Below are 27711 nucleotides of genomic sequence, written 5' to 3'. Positions count from 1 at the left end.
ATCCTGTTCGAACAATTCGAGCATGTATAGCGATGATGTTTGGTACCCTGTACGAGTCTCACAAGCAATATATTACATGTGTCAATTTTTTTTCCCCACTCCGCAAGTTTTATCTATCTTCAAAGTCAATGTCAAAATGCTTGATTTTATACTTTACGCGGTCTTTAAATTGTAACGTATGTTTGTACTCAGATTAGAAGTACGCTATCCAAAGTGTAAATTTTGTACACGCTGGTACACGATGCAAAAGCGTGGCACTTGGTCCACGAGATCAAGCTTACGATTAGTGCGTTGTGACATATTGTAAGGAATTGATGAAAGTAAAAAATCCTACTTCAACAATATCGAATGCAATTAATTGAAGTGCGGTAACTTTGACGTGTAAGTATAACATACTTGAAAGATTCGAGTAAGAAATGTACGCACTAAGTCGAAAATTGCTCCTACAGGCAACATGCGCGGTGAATTGAATGTTTTCTGTCAATCACGCAGTTCTCATCTATCACCGTGTAAATAAAAGATACGGCGAGGAACTGAAGAAACCTATGAAACAATGACGAGAGAATTACACAATGTTATACAATTTGAACTATTCGGACCTTCAAACCGGGCTGTCTATTATAACACACTATTGTTCACAGTGGCAAATACACGTGACGTATGCATAAATCCCTAAAGCTTTTACGTTTAATGATAAGTATATGGTGGCTGTAAGAATTTCATTAACGCTGACAATTATCAGGATCATCTTTTCTCGTTATTATATTACAATACGACAGAATGATGTACAGGCAAGTGTGTTACGTGTACCATGCTCTATAATATCTGTTTTAAAGAGGTACGTCGGTACCTCTGTCTGTACCTGCAATCACACTCGAAGTTTGTAGAAATATGTGACGATTGTAGGATCGTAAAGGAACAAATTTGAGAAACACTGGTGTTTCGTGTTTACGATGGGATTTAAAGGAGGATCGTCTGTCTTCGTTCAACGTACTTCTTGATTTTTCCCACTTTTGTCAGTCTTATTGTGTTTTTTATAACCATCTTTTTTGCGTAGATGCCGGGCGCCGGGCGCCGGCCCGCTCTGGGACGCGCCTTACTTCCTGCATATACAAAACTGAAGCAGGCCATTAACATTCTCCTTCGGTCGCTATAATGCCTCAGTTCACTTAACTTCACTTCGTTCCGCCTCGCTCCGTTTCACTTCGAATCCCCCTGGCCATCCGCTTTTACTTATCAGTCTGTTATTATTCTTATCTCGACTGATATTTTAATCAGAACTTAATTTCCACTAAATTTATTGCTCGGTCTTCGGGGTTCTTCGTCTGGCAATGAAATTTACGAAGTGTCAATAGATAAGGGTATATATATGAGATCGTTCTCACTAAGTCGTTTCACATTAATTTATGAGGAAATGGAATTCCCGAGAGTTCTTCAAGGTATAGCCCTACTCGTACGCGTCAACAAAAACGAAAGAGATGAGAAAAAATTTTGATACTCTTACGTAAAAATCTTTAAGACATTTGTCAAGGAATTATAATATCCACCATACGCGAAAACAATGATTATACAAATTGGATGTTTATACGGAATATTCCTTGTCGTTTCACCCATAAAAGTTTCAAGTCTTTTGAGATGCTTATCGTTGGGTTAGTCAGTGACATTGTAACACCTTCGCTCCAAAAATTTAACAGCTGTTAAATCTCAGGTGATACGGTATGACACGATTATCACAGCGTTTCTTACAATTCATTTTCAAAGATTTGAAGATGATTGGTTAGATGCGTTTGAAACTTTGGATCAAAGAGATAAATCATCTTTTTCTACACCGGCTAAACAATTCATACATCAACATACGTTTTCTGTTTTGCAAATAAAAGATATACCTGCACTTTGTACAATCACCCCCGTGCCGTGCATCACATTCACTAATCGGGAAGTCCAGTGAAAAACACCGTTTCATGTACAGACTGGTATTTCATCGAAAATGCTTCGTATTTACATAAAACTTGTCTTACCCGACATTTGTCCAGCAATTAAAAGTGCATCTATCGAGAATTGCTAACGTAGAAGTGTAGAATGGCAGTAGAAATTTAGATACTTGGTAAAAACTTGATCGAATTTTATGTATGTTTAAAATAAAAATCGGTCAGAGTTAAAAATATACAACATTAATTAATAATTATTCTACCCTCAAGTTTACCATTTATTGTTTCAGAACAGATCAATGATAGCCTTGACACTTGACGTACTACGTTCAAATTTTCCCGCCAAGAATTGTCAAAAAATGAAGGCTTTTCGCTAAATTTTTTTATTTTTTTTCTAAGTGCCTTCCCTTTGTCACTGGTGGTGCTATCTTTCGATTGCATTCGGGCGAAGAGTTTGGAAGAAGGAGGTTTCTCTTCGAGAAGGGTAAGTGTTTGCCGTATGTATTCGCGTGAGTTACCAATTGATGGTACATACATACATAATTGGAGAAGATTTTACGAGAGATTTTCCAACGATGATTGGAATTGAATCTATGCCGTCTGGTGATTAGCAATGATTGGTATTCGCAATTAACGCGTGCAAAATGTCTGGTCCCGACGGTCCTGCCCTCTTTCGTAGATTGGACAAACTAACCGCGTGCCGGTCAAGTTACGCTGCGAAGGTTTCCGGTCTTCAATGTTCAACAAAAGTTACTGTTCAATGGTCGGTCGGGTAAATTGCATTTTGCAAATGGCAGGCGACAAGTTGCCGTACATCAACAACAGGAATAAACACGGCGCTGTGTAATTTTGTTATTAATCCGTAATAGTGACCAGACTTGACATATCTAATGAGGAAATTGGAAACCAGAGAGTCGTGGGGCGCCGAGAAGCTGGAAGCGCAGCTAGAAGCAGCGCGCGATAACCTCCGAGGTCTCGATCGAAGTATTCAAAAGATTCTCGGCCGGGACCCTCCCGATGGTGAAAATCCTCTCCAACCAACGGCAAGGTACGCCCCCGAGATAAATATTGATCGAATAATCTCAAAACTTACCTATCAAGGGATAAAAATAAAAACTAACGGCAAGCGTTGGTTGAACCGATCGATTGTACGCAGAACGTCTTGCGCTTTAGGTTATTCCGACCATTTTTTAGAATCTTACGTTTACACAAATTTCATGCTGCTTGCCTTTATTTGAGCCAAATTTTTTATTAGGATTGCCCAGAAACGACCGGTACAAGAAGATCATCGCAGACGACAGGTGGCTGACTTTGCAGTCCTGCCAAATAATTTAACCGTCTTTAAAAGACGGTGGGTCGCTCCTCCTGGAGAACCGAAGACAGTTTTTAGTCGGCTTAGTGCTCGCATCCCGTCAAATGCAGATGACAGTGCCGACGAAGATGACAATACTGCCAAGGTAATTTAACAATGACCTTAATCAGATTTATTACGTATTAGATCTGATTACATGACTTGGCTGAAAGAAAGACATTAATTTTATTACGATGTAACTTGAAAATTATCATCCTCCAGAGCCTGAGAAGCTTTGCAGACTCTTAGGTCTTGCTTTTGCTAAAGTTTTGACCAGAAGGATTAATTACTAAAAAATGTACAAGCATTTTTAATCACTATAAAATATTTCAGTTGTAACAAATTATTATGTCAATATTTAGCCAGCTGTCTCCTCAAGAGTGATAGCAACACCTAGAGAAATACCTTCGCGCCAAGAGGTTATTAGGCGAGAAAGAGTGGATGAACGAAGTCGTCAGCGCAACAAACGAATGTTTGGAGCTCTCCTCGGTACTTTACAAAAGTTTCGTCAAGAAGAAACTAAACTTAAAGCCAAGGTACTATTACGAATTATTATTCGTACATTCTGGTAAAGGAAACATTCAATACTTTAAACAGCGGTTTATTGCGTGCACGAAATTCACTGAGTCGTTTCGTTTCAGGAGGATAAAAAAGCAGAGGTTGAAGCTCGTGTAGAGGAGGCTGGCAGACGGGAGAAGGAGGAGCTGAGGCGAGAAAGACAACAGTTATTTCAGTCTCGGAAACGTCAACAGGCAGAAGTTCGCAGTTTGGAAGCTAAACTGGTGCGCAGCCGACAATTTCAGGAATGGCGCGCGTCTCAATTACCGCTTACATCATTTATTCGCACGCGTACTCAACCATCTATCTATTATTTACCAAAACGAAAACATTCGCGCACAGATTCGCTTTTAGCTCTCTCCGCAAAGGAGCTCAATGGTAAGGAAATTTTTTTCTCCACAGAGGAATACCCTAGATGGTTAATGTCATAATTCTTCACTGAGTTATGTAAAATCCTGTGCTGAGACTTGCTACCTTAATTATTGCAGATGAGATAGAAAGGAGGGAAAAAATCCTGATGGAAGAGCTAGAGCAAATAGAATTTCAAGCAGGATTAGGAAAACAACTTTCCAATGAATCAAACATAGTTTCGACCGTGCAAGAAGAACCTCCAACACCTATGGAAGAAGGCGAAGAGAATCGAGATCCAAATCATGAAGTCGAACAGATCGAAAAGGAAGAGGTACAGTCTTCAGGTTCTCCCACGTGCGAATCAAAGGAACTAATTCCGCTCCCAATAGATTCAGCTCCAGTAGAGGTAGCAGAGGTGCAAGAAACGCAGGAAATGCAAGAAATGCTAGAGGATGCCAATAACGGCTAGCAATAAGTACATTCGCCTATTCGCATGTATATATGGATATTGTACGTGGTGCCAGTGCCTGAATGGTACAAAAAAGATTGTTTTGAATTACCTTCGCGAGACTAATGAGAATCAACGCGTTTGGAATAAAATCATGTCCGTAATCAACGGTTATATTACATAAGTTAGAATTTTTTACAGGTAAATCTTTTCAAAATCAAGGCAACTTATTCATACATTTTAGTCTTAATTTATCAACTAACGGCTTAAAGTTCGTTCTGAGATTCTATAACTATATTGTTCTATGAATTCCATAAATCGATAGAATACATGTTTTCAGCGCTACTTCCGTCAACGACTTGATTACCTCGTAGTTTTTATGAGCACTAGTGCTTAAAACTCAATTTCTGGCCACTAATGCTTGTAAAAATTACACAATATTTTCGGTTTTGACAAGAGGCAGTACATAAAACAAGATGTGTGCCATGTGCGCATATAGGGAATTATTGGCTCGTGTGAGTTTCGCACAGCGCCTTTGCCTCGTTCGGCACTTTTCACTCGTTAAGAAATCTCTATTTTATGCTCACTTACCACAAAAATAACTATTTCGTATAAACCTTTTGAACTGTCGTCCTCGGTGTGTTATATCTCGTTAGGTAACGTAACGATTTTTCCTTTCCATTGCATTGGAATCCTTTAACTGGATAAGATATCATCTATTTTACTGCTATCACTTTAGCAAACCCCGAAATCCGTTTAGGCGGTTTATACAACCTGTATATTCGACACACTGTCAATAGGCTGTAAGTTTATACGACTAATAATTACGGTATCTCGAACGAACGGATGTTGCAATTTCAATTACCCGATAATATCAGAGATAAAATTCTTCCCTGTTGTTATTATTCCATTCGCAATCTGTTAGTCATTATTTTGCATCGTGAATTTTTTAATCTAGTAAACGTGACTATACGAGAAATAAAATACAATAAAATACGAATGCAAATGAACAGGAGTTTTAGCTTTGTAAAAAAGCTTTGGATTTCATCAAGTACCAGTGCTTTAAAACTTCCAATTGCAGGAAAAGCTGCCCCCCCCTCCCTCGTATACTATGGATTATTTCAAAAATACTCCACGACGCAATCGCGGTAACAAAGCTGCAGAAAACTGTCTTACCTGCATGTTTTTTAACTCCATTCTGTCAGACCGTCACCAATGGTAACGCTCACTTGGTACGTAAGAACGGCATATTGCTCCATGGCCATTCATTCACCGAATGATGCCGCTACTGAACGGTAATTGCATATCTGTCCTTAGTGTGATTCCCAACACGGATAAGCGTAATTGGATAAAGGTGAGCGGAAAAACAGCAATTGTTCATCGGCGTTTTTGAACCTTGTCACTCTGACGCCATTTATGCATTTTTCTACAATATATACTGTATGTATATATTTCAATAATGCTCGCTGATTTGACGGTTAATTATTTGGAAAACATAAACAAATACGATGTCGCGGTTGTCACCATTTCTTTCATATTAGATAGGTAAAGTCGAGCATGTTTGAAATTCGTTTCTTCAAAGAGGAACCCTCGCTGGGTGAAAGGTCTTCTTCGTTCTACTTCATCGTACAGAGAACGGTTTTTACATTAAATATGAAAACGAATTTTTGTTTTTCGCCACCCGCAGCTGCGGCTAGGTTCAATTCCGAGTATTTTTGGCCATTCAATCGAGGGTGTGCGTATGTAGGTATAAAATACAACGTACGTGTAGAAGGATCGCGAGTTGTGTTGGGCAAGTACCTACACTCGTAGCCTACGCTCCTGAAACTTGGTCGCGAGCCATTAAGCCGCTACGCTATGCGAGCCACAAGAGTATCTTGCATTTACTCAGGCATATGCCAGCTTAATACTTAGGTACATGTACCCCGAGTTATGTGGTTAGTTAGTTACTTCAATGCTAATACGTCTCCGCGGGGATATAAAGATTGCAGTGTAGACAGACGAAGGGAGCGCCAACGATACAGTGACGCGCATTATCGCGGAGTTTCACTTTTCGTCAGAACATCAAATATTATACCTTCCCCAGAAAGCAGGCGTTTAGATGCAAATATTTATGAATACAACGAGTAATCTATCCCTTTGCTTATAATTTAAATACGAGCGCCATTCAATTGGATCACACTACATTTCCTTGACTTAATCAACTTTTAATATCCGATTCAATTCAACGTTCTGTTCGATCAACGAAATAACCAGAGCAGCCCGTATAAAATAATATTTTTTTCTCTGAGCCAATTAAAATTTATAGTCGTTGATACGATATTGAATTGCAGCTGTAAGGAACGCCATGAGAATGCAGGTATCAAGCTAGATATGCAGCTTGGATAGATCGAACACACGCACCACCCATTCATTTGCGGTATGCTGATTATTTCATTCGTAAAATCAGAAAACTCGGAATTAAACTAACTAAAAATTCGTTGGATTCTTCAAGTAGGTATCTAACTTTCAATAGATAGGTACACGTGTAAATTCGATCATTATATTTTCAAATATTTTTTGCTGCGATTCAAGTACTATAGGGTTGCGCATTATATATTATACGCATACGTACGCGGGCATTTACGCATGTAAAACTTGCAGCTAGGTATATAGGTATGTGTGAAGCTATAAATAAAAGCTATATGCATATCCGACGCGTTATATTACCTGCTAAACGAAGCTGCACGCCCTCGAAGCGATCCAAAAAACGAAAAGCATCTTGCCGTGTATACCTATAGGTATACCTACTTTTAATGCACGTATTGCGACCCTAGGTCTGCATACGCACACATATCGTATATGTATATGTATGTATAAGTACGCCTGTGTGCAGTTCAGTTCACGCATGTGCCATGCTTCGTATCAACTGTCACCCCGTTAATGATATGCAGTCGTAGGCGGGGATTCCCCCGATTCTCCTCGACAAAGAAAACCACCCGCCTATATCTTTTACTTATAAGTTTAGGTTTAATCTTATTTTTAAACTTGCGCTCGCATATTCGGAAACTTGACCATCGCCTCGCTTGATTCTTTAATTTTCAATTCCATCATACTCCAGGGTCGTTAAGTTAAGGTAATTATAGCACTGTCTATAAATTACGTCCGGCTGCTCAACCGTTTGAAGATTTCAGATACCGCTGTCCCCGATTCTCGCTAAGCATATGAGTATATATTCAGTATATACAATTATATTAGAAAAAACAGTTTCATCTCGTTTCATCGGAGACGGTCCGCGATCGGATCTAAATTGTATATCCAATGTATCGAAGCCATGCTCTCGTGCAGGACGACGGCTCGGCTATTGCAAAAAGTGCGATGGGGTCGGTAAACGCGACGCGTACAAGTGACATGGCGCGTTAAATACGGCTCGGCGAAGCTCGCGCTCGCTGCACACAAGCCCATCTTGTTTCCTTGCATGTACACCTAAGTGTTCGAAAAATATATGCACACACGGGAAAGAACGAAAAGACACGGGTTACAGGCATAGACTAGTACTAGCCAGATGAAAACACGCATAAATTTAGAATCTGGGCTTCCAGCCAGATAATTCTCTGCTCCGCGAGGTGAAACGGCCTTTGCTCGTTTCATACCCAATATCCCGTACCTATACTTATGCTCCGTATCATCCGTTCATTTCAATTCATTCTTCTCCCACGGTGCTATAAGCCCCATCTATTACGTACACGATGACTATGAATCAACCAAAAAGCACCGTGGCTGCATCTACGCAATTATTCACACATTTTCTTTGCGCCTAAGATAACGTTAAGAATCACGAAGCGTTAATTGATTTTATTGTGAGATCGGAAAGGTATTTAGATTCAACTCTCTTTGTATGAAGGTTTGGAAAAAGCCTCTGTAATTATGTCCTAAAGGCAATAATCTCCTAAAGTGTTATATGAATTATTCATTATAATTAGAGCGAATTGAGTTGAATAATTCCTGTAAATTTGCTTTCATTAACGCGTAATACGCTATAATATTTGAAAGTGATTTTAAATCAACAAATCATCTACTTTTTGTATACACCGAAAGCAAATTTCAATACGCCAAAATCGAGAGCACATACCGAATGGTATATTCTACTAGAATATTAACAAATAGTGATATGAGAAATGTAGACACCGCGACCAAAATCCAGTTAATAATAATAAATTATTTTTAACGTAACATCGTAGTGCCGTAAGACTTATCCCAATACAATTTCCGTCATTATTAGTTAAAAACCAGCAACAGGTAGCCAGTGACGATTAGACAGGCAACGAGGCGCGCCCGAAAACAATGGAAAGAAGGGAGCATAGCCATTAGCCATGCCTGTGCTGGTATATGCATACCGTGTTAAACACCCCCCGAATCGGCGAAGGCATGCCTACATCGTCGTCATACCACCTCGTACAGAGAGCAGGCTGAAAGAATAAGAAGCGGTAGTGGTGGTGGTGGTGGTTGCACGCATCGCTTGGGCGTGCTGCGCGTGTGCATATAGGACGAGTCGGTGTTAACCGTGATGCGTGGAAAGCTTACGACGCCAGGGAAACCCGGGCGGAAAGATATCGCCGAATGTTGGTGAGTGCGCGAGCGGAAAGGAGGCGTTTCCTCACGGTCTGTGCGCTCGCCAATGGTCCATGGCAACCGGGCTCCGCCCACCGGGGTGGATCGCGTTATAGGCGGGCTCGCGCGGGCGCATGCGCGGAACGAAAACCGCGCACTTACACCGAAGCGCTAAAGCTCACCGGCCGCTAACTAACACAATTGCGAACGACGACTCGCTCCGGGTAGTACAACCGGCCAAGAGACGGACACGGACTGTATAGTCAAAAGATCTCTTATTTCTGCTCTGGTAAATCTGTCGTCTCAGTCAGTGTGGCAGCGAAGGGCAAGCCGTGCGTCAGTGACCGTGTCCATTTGTTTTGTTGTTTTAATTTTATTTTATTTTTTTCATTGTTGAAATATCTGTTTATTCTTTTCTTTTTTTTTTTCTGTCCTGTCTTACGTTCTACTCTCGTTATAGTTGTTGTTGTTGTTATTGGTTTTTTTTCTAATCTCTTTATGTATTTATTTTTTCTCGACTTTTTTTCACGCGGTTTTGTTTGACGGTCTTTATATCTTTTCCGAATTTTTTTTTCGTCCACCCGGCCCGCGGTTCTTTTCCCTTTCACGCTATACGAGTTTTGAACTCGGATCAATCGATTGTCTGGCGGAATGGAAAACGTAATGAAATATTGGAATGAAAATTGAACATACCTGCAATATACACGATATAGCAAAGCAACGTATACGCGCATGTAATGCGTTTACGAATGGGACGTATTCGTTGTACGGTAGAGTGAGATGCGACAACTTCGGAAATCGAGTGACCAAGTGTTGTTTTAAACGATATTATTTGAGGAGCAGAGGACGCTGTGCTTCGCGAGGCCGGTGCAAGCGTTATCGCACCTTATAAACTTATACGCGTCGCTTTCCGACTTGTGTGCAACGGACGGACACGTTACACACATGCGGCAGTTGTGATATACTTTTCACTCGGAAAACGGGAACTTGGCTCTACTTGCGGCTGCATGCAACACCAGCTTGTCCTATACACCGTCTAGCAACAAGTTATACGGCAACGAGTACGCTAGCGATAAAGCTCAAGCTTCGCCGTTGTATGTGGCCGTCGGCTCCGTAATAGGTGTTCAGCCTTCAAATGGATCCAACGGTGCATGGTGGTAAGCCTGCAACATTGATTTTACATTGCAAATAACCTAACCTAACAGAATTGCGTGCACGTGATGTTTATCCATACGTCTTAATTATTATTTTACATAGCCTATACAACGTTGTCGAAAATTGTTATTGCTTTATTCGATTTGTAATTTCGCTCCGAAACGAGGAACGGCTACGTGCGGGAATAAACGCGTTCTCGAATAACGTGATAAACAATTTCAGTGTAACTAAGGTTGCACGGATTATCATGATTTTGTTATCCATTACTTTTTCATTCGTGTTATAGTTCATTTTTATCACGTTACAAAATGTGTTGGGACTGATATTTCTACGCGTGGATTTTGAAGAGTTGTAATCGAGGCATCTGTTTAGTGGCGAAGGTACCGAAAGGCAATTTTAACAATTCAAACATTCTAACAAAATGCTTATAAAGCAATATTGATGAAACCTCAATAATGCGTGGGATATGCATATTATGTATCTATTCAGTATATAACCACTCTACGCGAATTGTATGTGAACACTTTCGATTGGAAAATGTAACGATTGATCATCAAGGCAAAAAAAAAGCGAAAAATTCGAGTTATAAATGTTACACTGCATGTGATACAATATGAAAACAACGGATATGCTGCAAGCAATACAATATTAGTCCATACTTCTGTACAATGAATAACGTGGTCTTATTGTTAAAAACGGTGCAATTAGAAATCAGGCCTAGGATGATCAGAAAGTTGAAGTTGACGACGTATGAATTATTTGCACAAAATTGCAGATCACTTGCAATTCCGCGTGTTCGTGTAACTGTATCATTATAGTTTACACCTACACGTTTTTATTGGATGGAGTATATTTATGGTTTATGCATATAAATATTAAAATTAATTTGATTTTACCATAGACTTCCACTATAAGTCTATAGACTTTACCGAAAGATAGAATTGAACAATTGAATCGTGTATAACCGTATAATAAATATATATCACGATATCAGCATGCTGACTCTTGTTTTTCATAATATGCGTTCAGTCACTTGAAGAATCTGCACTTTATTTCTGCACGAGTGTTACATATTAAATATAGTTTTATAATTATATTATACGCACACACACAGAGTCTGTACTATAAGTTGCAAAAAAGTCTTATGTCGCTGTGACTGCGACCTCTGGATGAAAAGTCGATTAGAAAACACCGTGGAGCTGCAACATTTGCTTATTTTCAAAAATCACATTATCGTATCATTGAATCCGCAACACGCTGCAAATCGTGTATATATATATATATATATGTATATATAGGATATATATATAGCCTCAAAGCAACTGGATGATTGTTTTATCTCGTGCAAATTAAACGGACACTCCAAATTATTATCAGATCCCTATCTGCAGAATAATATCTTTCTTTGTCTTCGCTTCACAGTACATTCTAGCCTGCACTAAAATTTACGTAGGTATACAAATTTGATTCGAACAAAAAGGTGTTCATTTGGTAACCAACGGTGAGTATATCCATCATCACTGTTTTCTGAGTACATTACTTAAATTCTTGCGTAGGATTTGCTTCTTTAATAAGAAGTGCAGGTCAAATAATTTTTTTTTACTTTCCAACTTTCTCACCCTTTCTAATATACTGCGTGTCTCCTCGACTTATACTTACGAAAGTTTTGGATCTGGCCTTGCATACGCATGTTTGTCTGTTTGTTTTTGTTTTCTGTTTCGTTTTTTCTTCCTGTTTTTGTCAAGCTTTAGCTGCGAGCTTCGGGTGCATTTCACACATATGCATATATACAGACATATGCGTGTGTATATTATATTTAACACCGTGTGTACCTACATCATTAGTGTGGGTAAACAATTAATGTAAATATCTTAGAGCTGCTTTGGTAATTGCGTGATAATTAGATGCATTTCCTGCGTGCAGTGCTGCCCGTAAGCAGCTGTTTAACGAAATATACTTGTCGGCGAAATGTATGTTATTGACATTATACGATACGCGTATCACTGCGGACATGCAGTCATTGTCCTTAATACCTAATACCCTTGTTCCTTGTAGATTTTCAGTCATCTGCATTGTGAGTTTCAATTTATCAATAAATGGAGAATACTGCGGTGAGTTTCCAGTTACGCGTTTACTATAGAATTTAACTCACATCCTGCGGAACTCTGTGATAAAAAAAGAAAAAAAAAAATTAAATTAAACAAATAAACAGCGTGGTCCTCGAGTTCAGCAAATCTCGCTGATGTTTCATTATTAAATACGTACAGGGTTTGCACAGGAAATACCAAATGGGCCAAGAAAGGAATAAAAAAAAACAAAAAAAAATATAAACGCGCACAGTAGCAGTTTACGCGCTGAAGCTTTGAGTTGACTTGGGATAGATTGGTTTGGGCTAGCCCGGAGGTTCGGTTCGAAATGGGCTCGGGGTAGGGGAGCATATATCCCAGGTTACCTAGGTATGCACGCGGGAGTTCGGGCGGAGGCTGGAGTTGCAGTCCCCGGATAAGTTGGTACACAGCGACGAAGAGTTAGTCAGGATCGAGTCGGAGCTACGCCACGGAGAGAGAGAGCGAGTAGTTATAGATTCATTAGCGTTCAATTAGTACTGTTTACACCAAATAAATATTAAATACAGCTTTTAGAAGCGGTCCTATCCTCAGTTGACAAAGGACGTTATGCAAACACTCGGGCCAATCGGTTCGCTTCCGAAAATGTCGAGACTTCGTCGTCTTTCTTCTTCGGGTTCGGATTTCTCTCGCCGTCTCTCACCTGACCTATCCCACTCTCGGTATACACTCCCACTGCCCCGTAACACGCCATACGAATCCTGCTGAAAGTTGTACATTTATTTCAACAGTACGTACGCGTAATCACGATACGCGACCGTCACTATCAGAGCGTATCGCGGTTTGTACCCTCGCCTCGTCGGCTGGATTCGTCCCTTAATATCGCCGGACTTATAAAGCTAGACGTATACAATGCACCCAACAGGCGCCGGCGCCGAGTAGTTCAGGACCTTTCAAAAATCTGCACCTTTTCCGAAGCTGCAGCCAGCAATCCCTTGTATTGTGTACCGTGTAAACAGACTTCCGTTTCCCGGGATTCGTCTTACGGCTAACAGTATACGTAGGTATGCACCCTTGATTTTGAGAAGAAGTAAAGAATTTAGAAAGTTGTTTTGCCGATGCGTATAATGTTTTATATTACATTGACGGTAGAGGTTGATTGTTATTTTTATGTCGTGACAGATATATTATTAGCGAATTATTTCATGCGGATATGACAAATAATTGCAGGAAATTATTTGGGGCCTCGTGACGCAAACGAACGATTAGAATTTCAATTACACGCGTAGGTGTAACCGTTATTAAATCACATCTGCACGATCTACTTCGAAAGTTATAATATTATACACGAGTATCACTGACGTCATATGTTATAAACACGATTGTGCCGGCCTAAGTATATCCGCACTGTTGTAATCGATGTACTAATAATTAGCTGGTAAAAGTACTCAGATAATCGTCTGGATAATTGAACTTGCACTAGATAACGTGCGTATCGTTACTAAATAAAATACACATTCACGGAGTATATAATCAGCATGATATGTAATTATTCGGGTGTCATTTTTGCTGACCTATTCTTTGAGGAATCTGGCTGTGGGGTCAAGGTTCATTTTTGTTTTCATTCTGTGTAAATTATATAATTATCAAACAAGTGTACAGTCACCTGAACGATAAAATCTCAACTTTCCGTAACTACAACAGTGCTTACCATGAGAATTTCACTGCGCGTGTAATTATTTACAACGCATGAATTAGACTATTCAAATCCGGTTACGTAAAATACATTGAACATGATGTTTGTATAGACTGTGGACAATTTATTGTACATATAGGAATAAGACTTCGACTAGTTATACGATGGTTGGTGATTGTCGATTTCCATAGTTTTTCACGTGCAATTTCTACAGTACAAATGTAAAGTGAACACACACCTTGATCATACCTGCATTGCAAATGTTGTACACGATTATAATCAGATCTTATTGTTAGTACAACACATGCAGAGCTATAATTATCTTGTACGTATGGATGTATATATGCATATATGTAAGAGCCAGGCCGATAATCGAATCTGTCGAGTTGGGGTCGTAAATTTTATATCGTCGCACGCACGAGGTGTAGCGCCTTATAGCGCACTGTAGAAAGAAAACGAAATCGATCAGAGTCAATGAAAAAATTTCATCGCATTGGTATATTACGGTTCTCGAGTTTTGCATCTAGCCGTGACAATTGCAAATCTATTGCGAACCACCCGTGTACATTATACTTATATATGGGGTGTCTCTCAATTTCATATAATATCATTCCTCTTGTTTACCCTGTAATAATGCAAATAGAGCACACAACGTGTCGCAGTCATTGTTCAATTTGACAAAACAATTGAAAGCGACAATGTGTATTTCAATTTGCAAGTGCATAATTAGAGATGGCAACAATTGTTTGTTCGCGTTACAATTACATTATACTTACGCACTGTACGTTAATATAGGTATATTGCAGCAATAAGTAACAAATAAATTCAACGTATAATGCGATGAGAGAACCGAAAGAGTGTATATGCATAATTTCAGGTGCGCCTGAACATTTGTTCAGGTATGCATGATGCAGAGGTACATAAATATTGTACTTACACAGCTACGCACGTAACATGTATGAGTATATTGGGTTCCGAAGCGGTCAGGCCGCGTTAATAAAATCTGCACCAGCCAATTCTCTTTATGGGTATTAAATATTTTTTTAAATTCATTTTCATTGTAACTGTTGTTGTTATTATTATTATTACAAGTGTTATTCATAGCTATTACTTATTCCTTTGCCGACCGTGCTTATCTGCACCGAAGCGCGACGATTCGGTGCTGATTCTAGTTCTGGATCCGATTGATTCCCTTACTTGTGACGAGAAACATTTCATAGTGCGGTATTAAATTATACAGTTTCTGGGTATGAGGATGAAATGAGGATCCAAGTCCTCTGGGCTGCAACGTAACCATAATAATCTATTTATTTTATCGCAATTAACTTGGTTCCTGTGTATATAACGTATGCGAGTCTGTAAATAATGTGAAAAATTTGTAAAAGTTCAGATTAAACCCGTTGAATAGACATGTCATCTGAATTATATTCTGTTACAAGTTGTCCGGCATCACATGAGATGTTACAAACACTGCGGAGTGACATATGTCGTTGTTGACTAAGTCGTATTATAAGCAACAATAAATCACGTTTGCAGGTATATCTCAGATGCAATCTGTAATGGAATTCGTTAATTTATAATATCATAGTATTTATGTTATATCGGACGCCTGCACGATGCAGAAGCTACATGGGGGAAGCAGAAGAAAGCATACATAACATCGAGTACAAACGCGGTGTTTAAAAGATCTGATTTATTTTCGTTTTAATTAATATCTATGCAGCAGATCAAAGACGTCGCTGCCAGCGTTGAGCGTTGAGATTCAACCTATCAACAGCACCTCGGGATTTATGTACTCCGCCACCATTAGTTCTCGAGGTTTGGGGCTCCTCGAGCTGCTGTGGTTAACTTAGGCAACCGCTTTTTCATGCATCCGTGTGGACACAACGACGAACGAGGGAGCTTGCAGCGGTTAGCTACTGCAACAACCACTCGTGTTAGCGACCTCTGCAGGTAGTCTGTAAATCATCCTACGGGATTATCGTACCGGCTTACAACGTAGTTTGCAAACATGGCAGCCTCATCCCAGAATTATCGTCGTCCCGTAAATATAGGTATACATATATATATATATATATATATATATATATATATATATATATATATATATATATATATATATATATATATAATATATAAGTTGCGCTGCGCAATTGGCGATGAAAACTACATGTTTCCTCTATTCTGTAATTTATTTATAGTTAGTCTTATTAGCCAGATACGTTACCGCTATAATATTTGTCTATTACAAACGAGTCGTGGAATCTTTGCGCTCTATTTGTGAATGTTGCAAAATCCGAAACCCTGTGGAAGTAAGACGTAGATTATAATCTTGAAGCAGAACAAAAATGCAAGAGCAAAGTGTGTGTGTGTGTGTATACAGATAAACTTCAGTTTCTCTCTTCATTCTGCAAATGTTCAGTACTGCAGGAGTAAAACAGTATATTGTGTAACAAGAAGGCAAACTCGGTCTTTTCGGGCCGAGTATAAGTTCGCAATATGAGTCTTACAATTAGGTGAGTCGAAGGCAATTGTTGCGAATACGTGATGCGAAAAGACCGTTTCCTCCTTGTTGCACATGATTCTTCTATAACAAGAATATGTTGAGCGTTTTTCACGAAGCACGAAATTGAAGTTAGGGTCGCGTAATGTCAGATTTTCTCGCGACAGCGTATGCATATGTATAGCATATAAATAGGTGCTTTGTGTACCTATGGAAAACATGCATGAAAGATAAACGCGTGAATCATGCTCGCGTTGTTAAAGTTCATTATACCAACCTACGTGTTGTACGGTCGTGTGCAAAAATTTGACATTGTCAAAATATGGATACGAAAGATTTTGGAAACATGCCGAGCACACGGATGATCTGTTATTTTATGTAGGTGAAAGTGTCTTGAAACCGTGCGAAATTCACAGAGATTGAATTATGTTACAGCAGCAGCACGGTGCGCAAACGGAGACTTTGCGATAGAAGTTTGACCGCGTCTGACGTATCGTAAGTTGAACAAACATTGAGAAGAAGCGGACAAATTGCGTTCGTTCATATCGCTTCCAACAGGTATTATACACACCGCGCGTTGAACGTATAAAGTATTACACGCGCGATAAAATGCAGGCACGTTATACTTTTGTGCGGATGCTGTATAGGCATTACACGCGATGTTTTATAACGTGAGAGAAGTGAAGAGAATGGAGGAAATTTTGTCCCGTTCTCGGTTCCCCGATCCTAAATAAAGCCGCACGCGGTGCTTGTTCAACGCCGGTGAAACTGACATCCATCACGCGACCGGGTCCCGCCTCCTCGAACCCTCGGGAACCCTCGGCAGGAACCTCCCCGAGTCTCGCGGCAAGGTCTCGACGACGAACCCTGCGAGGCTCGATCCTCGGGACGGCGAACGCGGGGTGCACGAAACGAAGTTAGGCGCTCTTCGCTCGTAGGTCTGCTCAAGTCCGCCGCAAGCGTCGCGAGGCGTCGTCGAAAGCTCGGTGGCGAGCCGCGTGTTGGTCGTGGTTAAACACATGTACTACACGCGTGTAAACCGACTACACGTGTCGGCCTCTTTGATCTCGGCCATTCATCACTCCTTGCGGGAAAAACTCTAATAATATTACATGTGAACGCGCCCAAGTTCCTGCATGTATTATACGTAGGTACGCACGTATAACAGGGCGCGCAGCGTGCGTCGGTGTGTAGGTACCTGTAATACCTATCTTTTTAAGCGCGCGCGCCCCCCGGCGAACCTGTTTGTCCATCGGCGTGTGCGTTGTACACCCCGTTCTGTGTGCTCTCTCTTACCGCGGAACAGAGCTATCCGACTCTATTTGCTCGGTGTTTACTTGTTTGCTTATCACCTCGTTCGCTTGCCCAACGAGCTTTAACCGCAACACCTATACTCCTCTATTCTCTTACGTCGTACAGCGCAACCCTCGTACCAAGGAACTGTTAAAACCTTTAACCCGGATATTTTATACTTTGGATATCGTATTTTAATTCTGTTAATTATATATTCCTCTTCCAGGCCCGGTTGGATTCTTTCGTCGAGGATAGAATTTTTCTTACAATGAGCTCTGTGCGAACGCGGAACCGAATTTTGCTTACCAAGCATTTCTGATTGAACCGATTTTCATTTGCGAAATGATTTTTGATAAGCTGATAGAAATTTCTTCGGAATTGAATCTCTGTGTATTCTCAGCATGGTTTTAGGTATATAGTTGTGATTATCAACGGTAACTATCAAAATAGTTAAAATCACCGTACGGATTGCATTGTATTGATTTCTCGTTACAATAGGTATTTAGTTCGGTACACGACTTAGCGTGCAGTAATAAAAGCGCAACTAATGTATACATACACACACCCTGTCTAAGAATAAAAATCATTCGAGATTGTCAAGACTCATTTCTCACAAATACTTAATAGACACAATCGGTACCCGTTCATATGATCGCAGCTACGCGATCTTTGGTAATTTTTTTACTCGACTTACGTGAATTTTAAGAAATGAAATGCCGAGCTAATAGTCGTCGAAAACTGCGCAAGGCAAAGTCTAAGACGCGTTATTTATCAAGGGGAGCGCATCTCGTTGCGCTCGATTCGCAAGTTCGCAGACATGTATACCTATATGTACAATACACGCAGCCATGGTGTGAGGCATGTGATAAATGGTAACGTGCGCGTAAGCTCGTGTAATTCGTTACAATTCTGCAGCCGCACACGAATGCGAGTGTGGATTGCTCGTTTCTTGAGAAGCCATTCGAGGCAAACGCGTTCCGACACCGATGCACGAGTATGCGCACAACCTGCACCATCGCCGAGTGGAAAAAGGATGAAAAAAATGGCGATGAAATGAGGGGTAAACGGGGCTGAAGAGAGAGAGAGAAAGAGAGAGACGTACAACGTTGGCAAAAACGCGTCTCCGTCGGCGTCGAAACTCTTCCGAGAATTATTCGAGACTGCACCGTTCACTCTCCAACACCGACTCTCCCTCCGTTCGGATTTATTGCGTTCAAAAAGTAAAAGAAAACGAAAAGATGAAGAGAATAAAAATAAAACAGAGTGAAAATATTACGAGGGAAACCTTCCGCCGAAATATATTATAGCTTTCGGGTTATTGGTGACAGAATGGAAGAGAAATAAATTTAACAAAAAGAAATTGTCAAATTGTTCTGCAAAACACAAGTTGCATTAACCATTTTAGGAGCACATTAAATCTACACGACAGATTTCGATGAAATTTGGTATAGGAGGGTTTTTTGGAACGCTGCAGATCACAAATCCGTCATAAGAATTTTTCACACTTTGATTACTTATAACAATTGCAAAGTTAATATTTTTTTAGAAAACAAAAAAAAACGATTCACTCAGGTTTAATAACTGTCCTGAAGTCTCAAAAGCTCAAAAGTGCGACTCTTATTGCTTAATTTGTAGAAAAAAAAGTTAAACTTTACGCGCGCGAATCATTGAAAATTTTTTATTTGCTGGTACTAAAGGTTGTCATTCCTGATGTATACGTTCTTCCATGTTCGAAAGAACAAATCAAGAATACGTCAGCTATTATAGGTATAATTTGTATGCAGACGTTACCGGAGGTGAAAACTAGCCGAGGTATTTCGAATGACCAGGTACCTCACTTCTGTAGATTAGTTTCATTCTGCACAGTAAATTAAATGCCAAAGGCGTTGAATAGTTCGCGAAATGAGCTTGAGCTGGCGCCAATTTTAAACTACCTTGTCTAGGCTGTCACCGGGATGCGTTGACGCGTTAATTTTCAACCCTTTCGCCAAACTTTCGCAACAAAAAGCTTTCCAGTGAATAAAATCCGAACAAGAGTATGAGCTCTGGTCTTTCACTTGGCATTCGAGTGCTTTCGATGGACGAAAAATGACTCTGTATTATGTTTTTGGTACAAGTCAATTGTAGAATAATATGAAACTATGTTCAGGTTTCGTTTCTGAGCAATGCGGAGGACCGAAGTTTTTCGATTATCGAGATCCAGTTTTCCTTCACATTTGACAGAGTTGGAAAAGCAGCCAGTTGAATTTGAAATGATGCAATCTCGAAATAACTGTGCGCCGATCACGTAAACTGAAAGAAACTACTCAGAAAATTAATACACGGAGTGATTGACGACATAGGAAGCGAGGAAAGAAAGTCGGTGTAACCAACATATAGGTGTTGAGGTTTACCCGTTGATCAACGGTCCAAAGCTCTAGACCAGAGCAGCTCGTGGATCAGGAAGGCGGTAAAAAAAGAAAGGACAAGCAGCAACTAATTAGGTACATTTCTCCTCCACAATTAGTGCAGCTAGCTACTTTTTTTCTAAAAGCCCCTGCACAAGCCAAGTCTTCGAGTTTTAGAAAGTCGGTTATTTCTTCAAAGAGTGTGACGATACACAGAAATAGTGGGTCGATGATCGTCCTCCGTCGTATCATTTTACTCACCGCGGTACAGATTTATTATATCGCTCCAAGAACCAGAATTTAATTAAGGGTGACGAACACCCGACTCAAGTATCACCGACCAGGAGTCGAATCGGAGTGAAAACTTTGACTTCACGAAAGCACAGCTTCTCCTTCTTCTTCTTCTTCTCGACTCTTCGCAGATGTATCAGGATCGATCAGAATCTGCGTGCGATCAAGGAGTACATATAATTACGAGCTACATCCGATGGTCAAAGATTGACGTGTGACATGCAGCACGGAATGAGTTTCACGGCGGGCTGGTGGAAATAGCTCGACTCGCGTGGCTCCTGCTTTTCGAAAATCAGACAAACGTGGTCGGCGCGGTCAAAGTTAAAGATAGCCTCTGACCCTGCGTCGGCGGGTAGGAGAGAGACTGCAGCTATAATAGATCTACTCGCGTACCAGCAAGACGTTGCATTGGGGTTGCGAGAATCGAGCTATAACGTCTAGCTCATCGTCGGCGTCAGACGTCGTCCGTATGTAGGAGATTCGAAACGTGCTGCACCGCGCCCGCCATCCAACCCCGGAATTCAACTCCAGGGGCAATTGCCAGGGCAAGGAGTTTGCTAATTAAGGGTTACTCAAGGGCAGACTGTTAACTCAAGTGTTAACCCACCGCGACGCGGACGGGCCGAACGATGCATGGATCTCATTAGACGATTTACCCTTCGGAAAACCCGGAGGGGCGCGTGCCGACACAGATACCTATGTCGTTTCGTCGAGATCTTCTAGATTTTTCCCTTTCTACGAAACTCTTTGCGCAAGATTCTCCAAATGCTTTTATCCTGAAGCTCGTATTCTGAACGTAAGCTAAATGGATTATAAATATCTACCGGGAATGTCGAGTAATTGGTAAATTAATTTAAAGAAGATATGGAAATTATCTATTCTTCGCTGCAGATTAACAATGGATCCATTGGATCCCAAGAACGGGTGCTTGATTTTATTTGTAACCGTATTATAGTTACGAAATTTTGAGAAAATTCATTTTACCACTTTGCCCTTCTGTTCATCACAATTCATACCTATGAAATAGCAACAGCATAGTTGAAACATCGCTGGTACCTTGTGTAATATTTGCCCAGAGTTATGTCGTGAAATTAATCGTAGAGGATTGTTCAAACGTAGACACGATTGGCGTGGTGGTTATATTCTGTAAAAAAAAACCGTAGTTATTTCATTATGGAATGCGTCTAAAGCATGGCAAGCAATTGCACGGCATCTTGAAAAGCACGCGTCGGATCTTTCAAGCTTGTACGGTACTTGAAGCTGCAGGCAGCCCCGGTAAATGAGGCAGAACAAACTCTCGGCTACCTACAATCGCAACCGCGAGATCGAAATACCGAGACAAAAACCCACGACTTCGCATATCACGACTGTTTTGTTACGTCAGTCTCGTTTCTAAATTGAACTCTGGTACAGTTTAACTCCTGTCACTAGAGTGCTTTGCATACTTAATATCTTTGCAAGAATTATTGTCGTCGCGGTTCATATCCAGTCGAAACATCCCAGAGAGAATACGAGTCGAGATTTTCGCGAACGCCTCTACAATCTGTGTCGCATGACGGTATATATGATACCTGTCTTGATCAGTCCCATAAACAGAAATTGAGCACCAATTGATACGATATGTCGGCAGAAAAATCCCACCTTTTCTGTCCCATGTTTCAAACGCACGTCCAAGTTGGGAAAATTCCAAGCGATTCGTGTGAAATTGAACTTTGCAGCGGTGCCAGACCTCGTTTACTACCGGAATATCGAGATGTCTCGTACATGGCATCTCGAGCCTTGGAACCGGGGTACTGACCATGAGACGGGTACGTTCGAAACAATAAGAGTAACAAATAAAACGAGAACTTATCGAGGGTTTAACGGGCCATAAGGTTACCCCATGATCAAGTTCGACACGCCGGTTATGCTCCATGCCTACGGTTAGTGGCACCCATTTTACACTCCCCGTTCGTTACACTAGCTGATGACGATGACCGTTTGCAGTCCTGTACCTTCGAGCGTTCTTTTTGTATATATATATATATATATATATAGAATGGTATTACAAGCATCGCAAGCTATCGATACGTGCAGATGATGCCAGGACTTGATGTTTGTTTGCAGATAGCAATGGTGGAGGGATCGGAGTCGGAGGTGGGGGCCAGCAGCAGCAGCAGCAATACGGAGAGGTTAATCAGCTGGGTGGTGTCTTCGTGAATGGAAGACCATTGCCGAACGCGGTGAGACTGAGGATCGTCGAATTGGCGCAACTGGGGATTCGGCCGTGCGACATATCGCGACAGCTCCGGGTCAGCCACGGATGCGTCAGCAAGATTTTAGCGCGGTACCACGAGACCGGAAGCATCCTTCCGGGCGCGATCGGAGGAAGCAAACCCCGAGTGACCACCCCCAAGGTCGTGCAGTACATAAAGCAGCTCAAGCTGAAGGACCCGGGAATTTTCGCGTGGGAAATCCGGGACCGTTTGCTGTCCGACGGAGTCTGCGACAAGTACAACGTTCCCTCGGTCTCGAGCATATCCAGGATCCTGAGGAACAAGGTTGGCGCCGCGACGTCCACCGCGATCCATCACCACCCTCACCACCCTCATCATCCGCATCATCCTCACCATCCGGCCCACCATCATCACCACCACCATCACCTTTACGCAGCCGCGGCTGCAGCCGGAGCGGCACTTTGCCCCGTGCCTTATCCTCCGACACCTTATCACAGTACGGCATCGGCGGCCACGCATCATCATCATCATCAAGGTGAGTCCACGCGCATACCTATACATGTAAAACTCTGACGATGTCTGTAACGCTTCAACGTCTCGTTTCTTACTTTGGCTTTTTTCCTCCGTTCGACTGTAATCGTCTGATTGGAATTGTTCTTGCGGCTGTTAGTTTGCCAAGAATTATCTTGCCCCTGCATCGTGTTACACGCGTTTTTCGTAATAAGCTGATATTTACGTCGAATTTTAACATTCCCGACGATATTCTTCACGACAGCGTAATTATCAGGCAGACGATCTAATCGGTATTAAATAACAGGGATTATACATCGTATAAAAGTTATACGTGTGGTCGAATTAACTTCACACTGTACAAATATAATTCGCTGAATTTGAAATTTATTTAAGATTCGATTATTCAAGTGGTGATGTTTTTGTTTCGCCCGCAAGGGCCGATGCAATTGTATACCCATCGTGAACGCAGAGTACACACTTCGCTGAAATAATTAACGTACATGCATAAAATTAGTATCGGCGATAATGAAATACTTTTATCTTTATCTTCGGAGTCGCGACTTCTATAGATTCGGGATGACATCTGTGAATAAATTCTTAATCATTCCCCTAACTCTTTCGCTTTCTCATTCTGTTTTCTCTCTCTCTCTCTCTCTCTCTCTCTCTCTCTCTCTAATCGTTGACCCGCGATGCAAGTCGTAGTGACTCTAGCGTGTCTTACACAGATCGGGGAAGTAAATTACAATTCAGTTCCGATGCGTTCCAGTGGGCTTGACGACGCCCCAGTCGTCGAGCAAGATGCCCCCGTCGCCCCCAACCCCAACGCCAGGCGGTGGTGGTCATCGTGAACAGTCAAACACGGCGTTGCAGTGGCCAAGTCCTCACACGGTTCACGATATACTGGCAAGCAGCGTGCCAACGATACCGAATTCCTCGGCGCCGTCTTCCCTCTGCGTGATCATCAACAACAACAATAACAACACCACCATCATCACGAGCAACAACAACAACAACAACAACAACAACAACAACAACGACGACGACGACGGCGACGACGACAACGGCAATAACAGCAGCAGTAACAATAATAACAACAACAACAACAACAACAATAATATAAGCAACAGCAATCATGAACATCATAACGGTAACAACAACAACAACAACAACAACAACAACAACAACCATAACCATTCTCCGTCAAGTAATTATCACAACCACCCTCATCAACACCACTATCACCACCAGCAGTATTACGCCTCGACACTTTACCATCATCATCACCATCATCATCATCCCGCGGCAACGACTTCGGGCGGACTGCAGGCTGCAGTTATGATGCAATCATTGAACACCACTCAGCCGGCCAGTCCGTGCAGTTAGTTTCGCGTTGTAACCGAAACTGACGAATGTTAACGAATGTGCAATTATATACATATGTCTTTAGACTTTTCTGGAATAGGTATTTAGGATTTACTATGGAAATCGATTTGAAGGGTTGATTTTTCAACTAACTTTGCGGCGGATAAACGCTGTGTGACTCGTTATGAAAACGAAAGTACTCGGTGATAGGATTATATTTATGCTCGTTGGACTCGGAAGAAGCAGAATTTAATACCCGAACCTTGGAGCGTTCAAACCCTGAGGCTAGTCTTTTCCTTCAATCAACGATCAAGCTGTTACGCGCTGACGTTTACTGCAGTTACTGCACCATAATCTGGTTACAGTGAGTGATGCTTTTTTGCATATGGACAAGAGGAATGTACAGCTTTTGGTATTATAGTTACCGGTGTTTTTTTTTTTTTTTTTTTTTATATAATAAATTAGGTACCTTCATCAACTCCGGTGTACACGGTAGATATTAAATTTTCTCTATTCGCAAATATTAATAGAAATATATCATATCACGTATAGACTATTTATGATAACATTTTACTTAGGATGCATGGCAGTGGCGGATATTGTGACAAGCAATGTATATATATATATATATATATATATAAACGTGCATACGTAGGATTAAATCTATACATTATCTATGTACGGTTTACCTATGATAGGAACCGAGCAATATAATTATTTGTACGTGGCACGATTGCGGTCGTGTGTTGATGTGTGACTGTTGTGTGTACATAGTACATAAAACGCGTGTGTGCGCATGTGTGTATGACGTTGTATGCGAATTATAATTATTGATGACGGTACGATTAGGTATATTTTATTATTTATTGAGTCTGCGAAATGACGACGGCGCCGCAATGTAGCTAAATTGCTGTAGGCATTATTTGCGAATTATCGCGCAAACCTTATCGCGTCATCTATTGATGTTCGATTTAATATTCGTTAATTTATTTTAAAAATACTTAGTACTACTCGAATATTTTATAGACAGTGCAAGCTGCAACAATTAAGGTCAACACCAGACGAATTTATTACAGTAATCGTTGTTCAGGTCGACATAAATCGCAAGTATTATATACTTTGTAAAGTAATTTATTTCCCACTTTTGCAGTAACATATTTTTATAATATGCTTGTTGGATTAGTTCAACATTCTATCAAATTCATAATTACCGGTTATACACCCGCACTGATTACCTAATTTGGGTGCATCTCACTCAATGCTTTGACACGTTGAATGCTTGAAAATCGAAATATTGCCTTTGTGAAGTTTGCGTATATATTATATACATGTAGGTAAATTTATCGTGGCAATGCGCGAATGGCTGAACGATGTTATTGTTTCATGCCGAATCTAGGCGCGTATGGTATAATTAAGGGATGAGATGTATAAGTTATGAGTATTTGTGTCGGAGTCACGTTTTTATTGTAAAGAATAAAATAGGATTATTGATCAAATATAAGGCTTATACGATATCAGAAAAATAATATCTATTATAATTGTACAGTATAATAAAATTTCGCAATTTAATATCCTACTTTTCTTTTATAGAATAATTCTTTCACTTCCCATGCATGTGCAGCGCAGATCTAGGTGTATAAAAAAAATGCCAATTTTCAGAAGAAAATACAAGAAGCCTGACATTACGCGCTTCGTTTGCAAATACACAATTATACAAGTTGACGTGTGAAGACGTCGACAGCCGAATTTCCGAGCCAGCATCAGAGTCGAGAACGTTAGTAGATCGGTAAACGCTGTTGAGTAAACATCGGACGATTCCTCAGTTTCGACAGAAATTAGGTATAAAAGAGAAAACCTATTATCAGGCTGTTTGGGAATATTTACTTTTTACGAACCTTGGTGAGGAATTCTACGTTTATACATTGCAGGCACAACGAAACTTGAGACCGATGTGTGAAAGATTGCGAAGACTCAAAACACGGAAACTCATAGCTGAATTAATTGCAGTCGCGACACATCTGAACAAGGCATTAATTTTGCATATGAAAGAGGGTTTGTACATTTTAAATTATTACCGATTACTCGTTATTAAACAAACAGGTGACCGCAATGCGGTTATTAATCGGATGCTTGCTACATTACATCACGTTATCCGTTATAATATATCTGTAATGCAACGAACGATTGGAGCTTATTAAAACACAAAGGCGACTTTGACGCGCGCTTTATTGACATTTACAATTAGTCTTGGAATATCTCCCGTTGATTATCTCAGTCGTACCGTACAAAACATTAGAAATATTTTTGTTGGAATACACTTGTAACGCGTTAAACATTTTTTAAAACGTGACGAAAATATTTTGTTGACACTGTCCACAGTCCGCGCTGTGTATAACGTGTACTCTAATGGTTGTGAAGCATACCTGCGGGGAATTGGAATATTCATATTACGTTTCCCAACATTTATATTTGTACATTCATTCGTCTTCACGAACACCACATGTCTACATATATTCTAAATGCCGTGAACGGTTAATTGCTCTACACGCACAAAGTCCGAACCCCGTAGTTGCAGGATCTGGCCGTTTGATTCGATGAAAAAATCCACATGAGAAGTGAAAGGTGGGGACGAAACAAGACCCGCCTACTTGTACCACCGTACCCGTTTATGCCGTAATCTAATCTCCGTTCGCTATGGTGATTATCACTTCGCAAGCGTCATCTGGTGGAAAAAACATGAAACTAATGTAACCAGGTTGACGGTTGACCGTTGACCGTGATTTTTAGAGTGTGGATGGTAGAACAGGTGTATAATTGATTAGGTTTCGTTAATTTACGTGACACGAGTAATTTAAAACCCCAAGAATTACGATTTGCTTTCATTAAAATCAAAAACTTAGGTTATGTGGTGATAAAATGGCGCCGACAACCAGGCTCCGACGTCATGAGAACATTTTCCATTAGTCTGGAGTTTGGAGTGCCCGAAACTGCAGGCTGAGAATT

General features: G+C 40.7%; 2 protein-coding genes across 3 annotated transcripts; both read left to right on the top strand.

Annotated features, from left to right (window-relative positions):
* Positions 1-2676: 2676 nt before the first annotated feature.
* On the top strand, positions 2677-5646 carry LOC124176544 (pinin). The gene is made up of 5 exons (XM_046557962.1): positions 2677-2976; positions 3184-3385; positions 3642-3815; positions 3921-4215; positions 4326-5646. Exons 1-5 carry the CDS (start codon positions 2819-2821, stop codon positions 4655-4657), a joined length of 1161 nt encoding a protein of 386 aa, XP_046413918.1. The 5' UTR covers positions 2677-2818; the 3' UTR covers positions 4658-5646.
* A 4068-nt stretch (positions 5647-9714) lies between these two features.
* LOC124176542 (paired box pox-meso protein-like) lies at positions 9715-26284 on the top strand. 2 transcript variants are annotated; one of them, XM_046557955.1, is made up of 4 exons: positions 9715-10383; positions 15867-16197; positions 22724-23368; positions 24113-26284. In XM_046557955.1, the coding sequence occupies exons 2-4, from the start codon at positions 16155-16157 to the stop codon at positions 24727-24729; spliced, it is 1305 nt and encodes a 434-aa protein (XP_046413911.1). In that variant the 5' UTR covers positions 9715-10383; positions 15867-16154; the 3' UTR covers positions 24730-26284. The 2 variants fall into 2 exon arrangements, with proteins under 2 accessions (XP_046413911.1, XP_046413912.1); XM_046557956.1 differs by lacking the exon at positions 15867-16197.
* The last annotated feature ends 1427 nt before the right edge of the window (positions 26285-27711 follow it).

Source organism: Neodiprion fabricii, chromosome 2 (assembly GCF_021155785.1).
Source record: "Neodiprion fabricii isolate iyNeoFabr1 chromosome 2, iyNeoFabr1.1, whole genome shotgun sequence".
NCBI lineage: Eukaryota > Metazoa > Arthropoda > Insecta > Hymenoptera > Diprionidae > Neodiprion > Neodiprion fabricii.
Note: the sequence above shows the minus strand (reverse complement) of the source record. Positions and strands in the feature narration are given on the sequence as shown.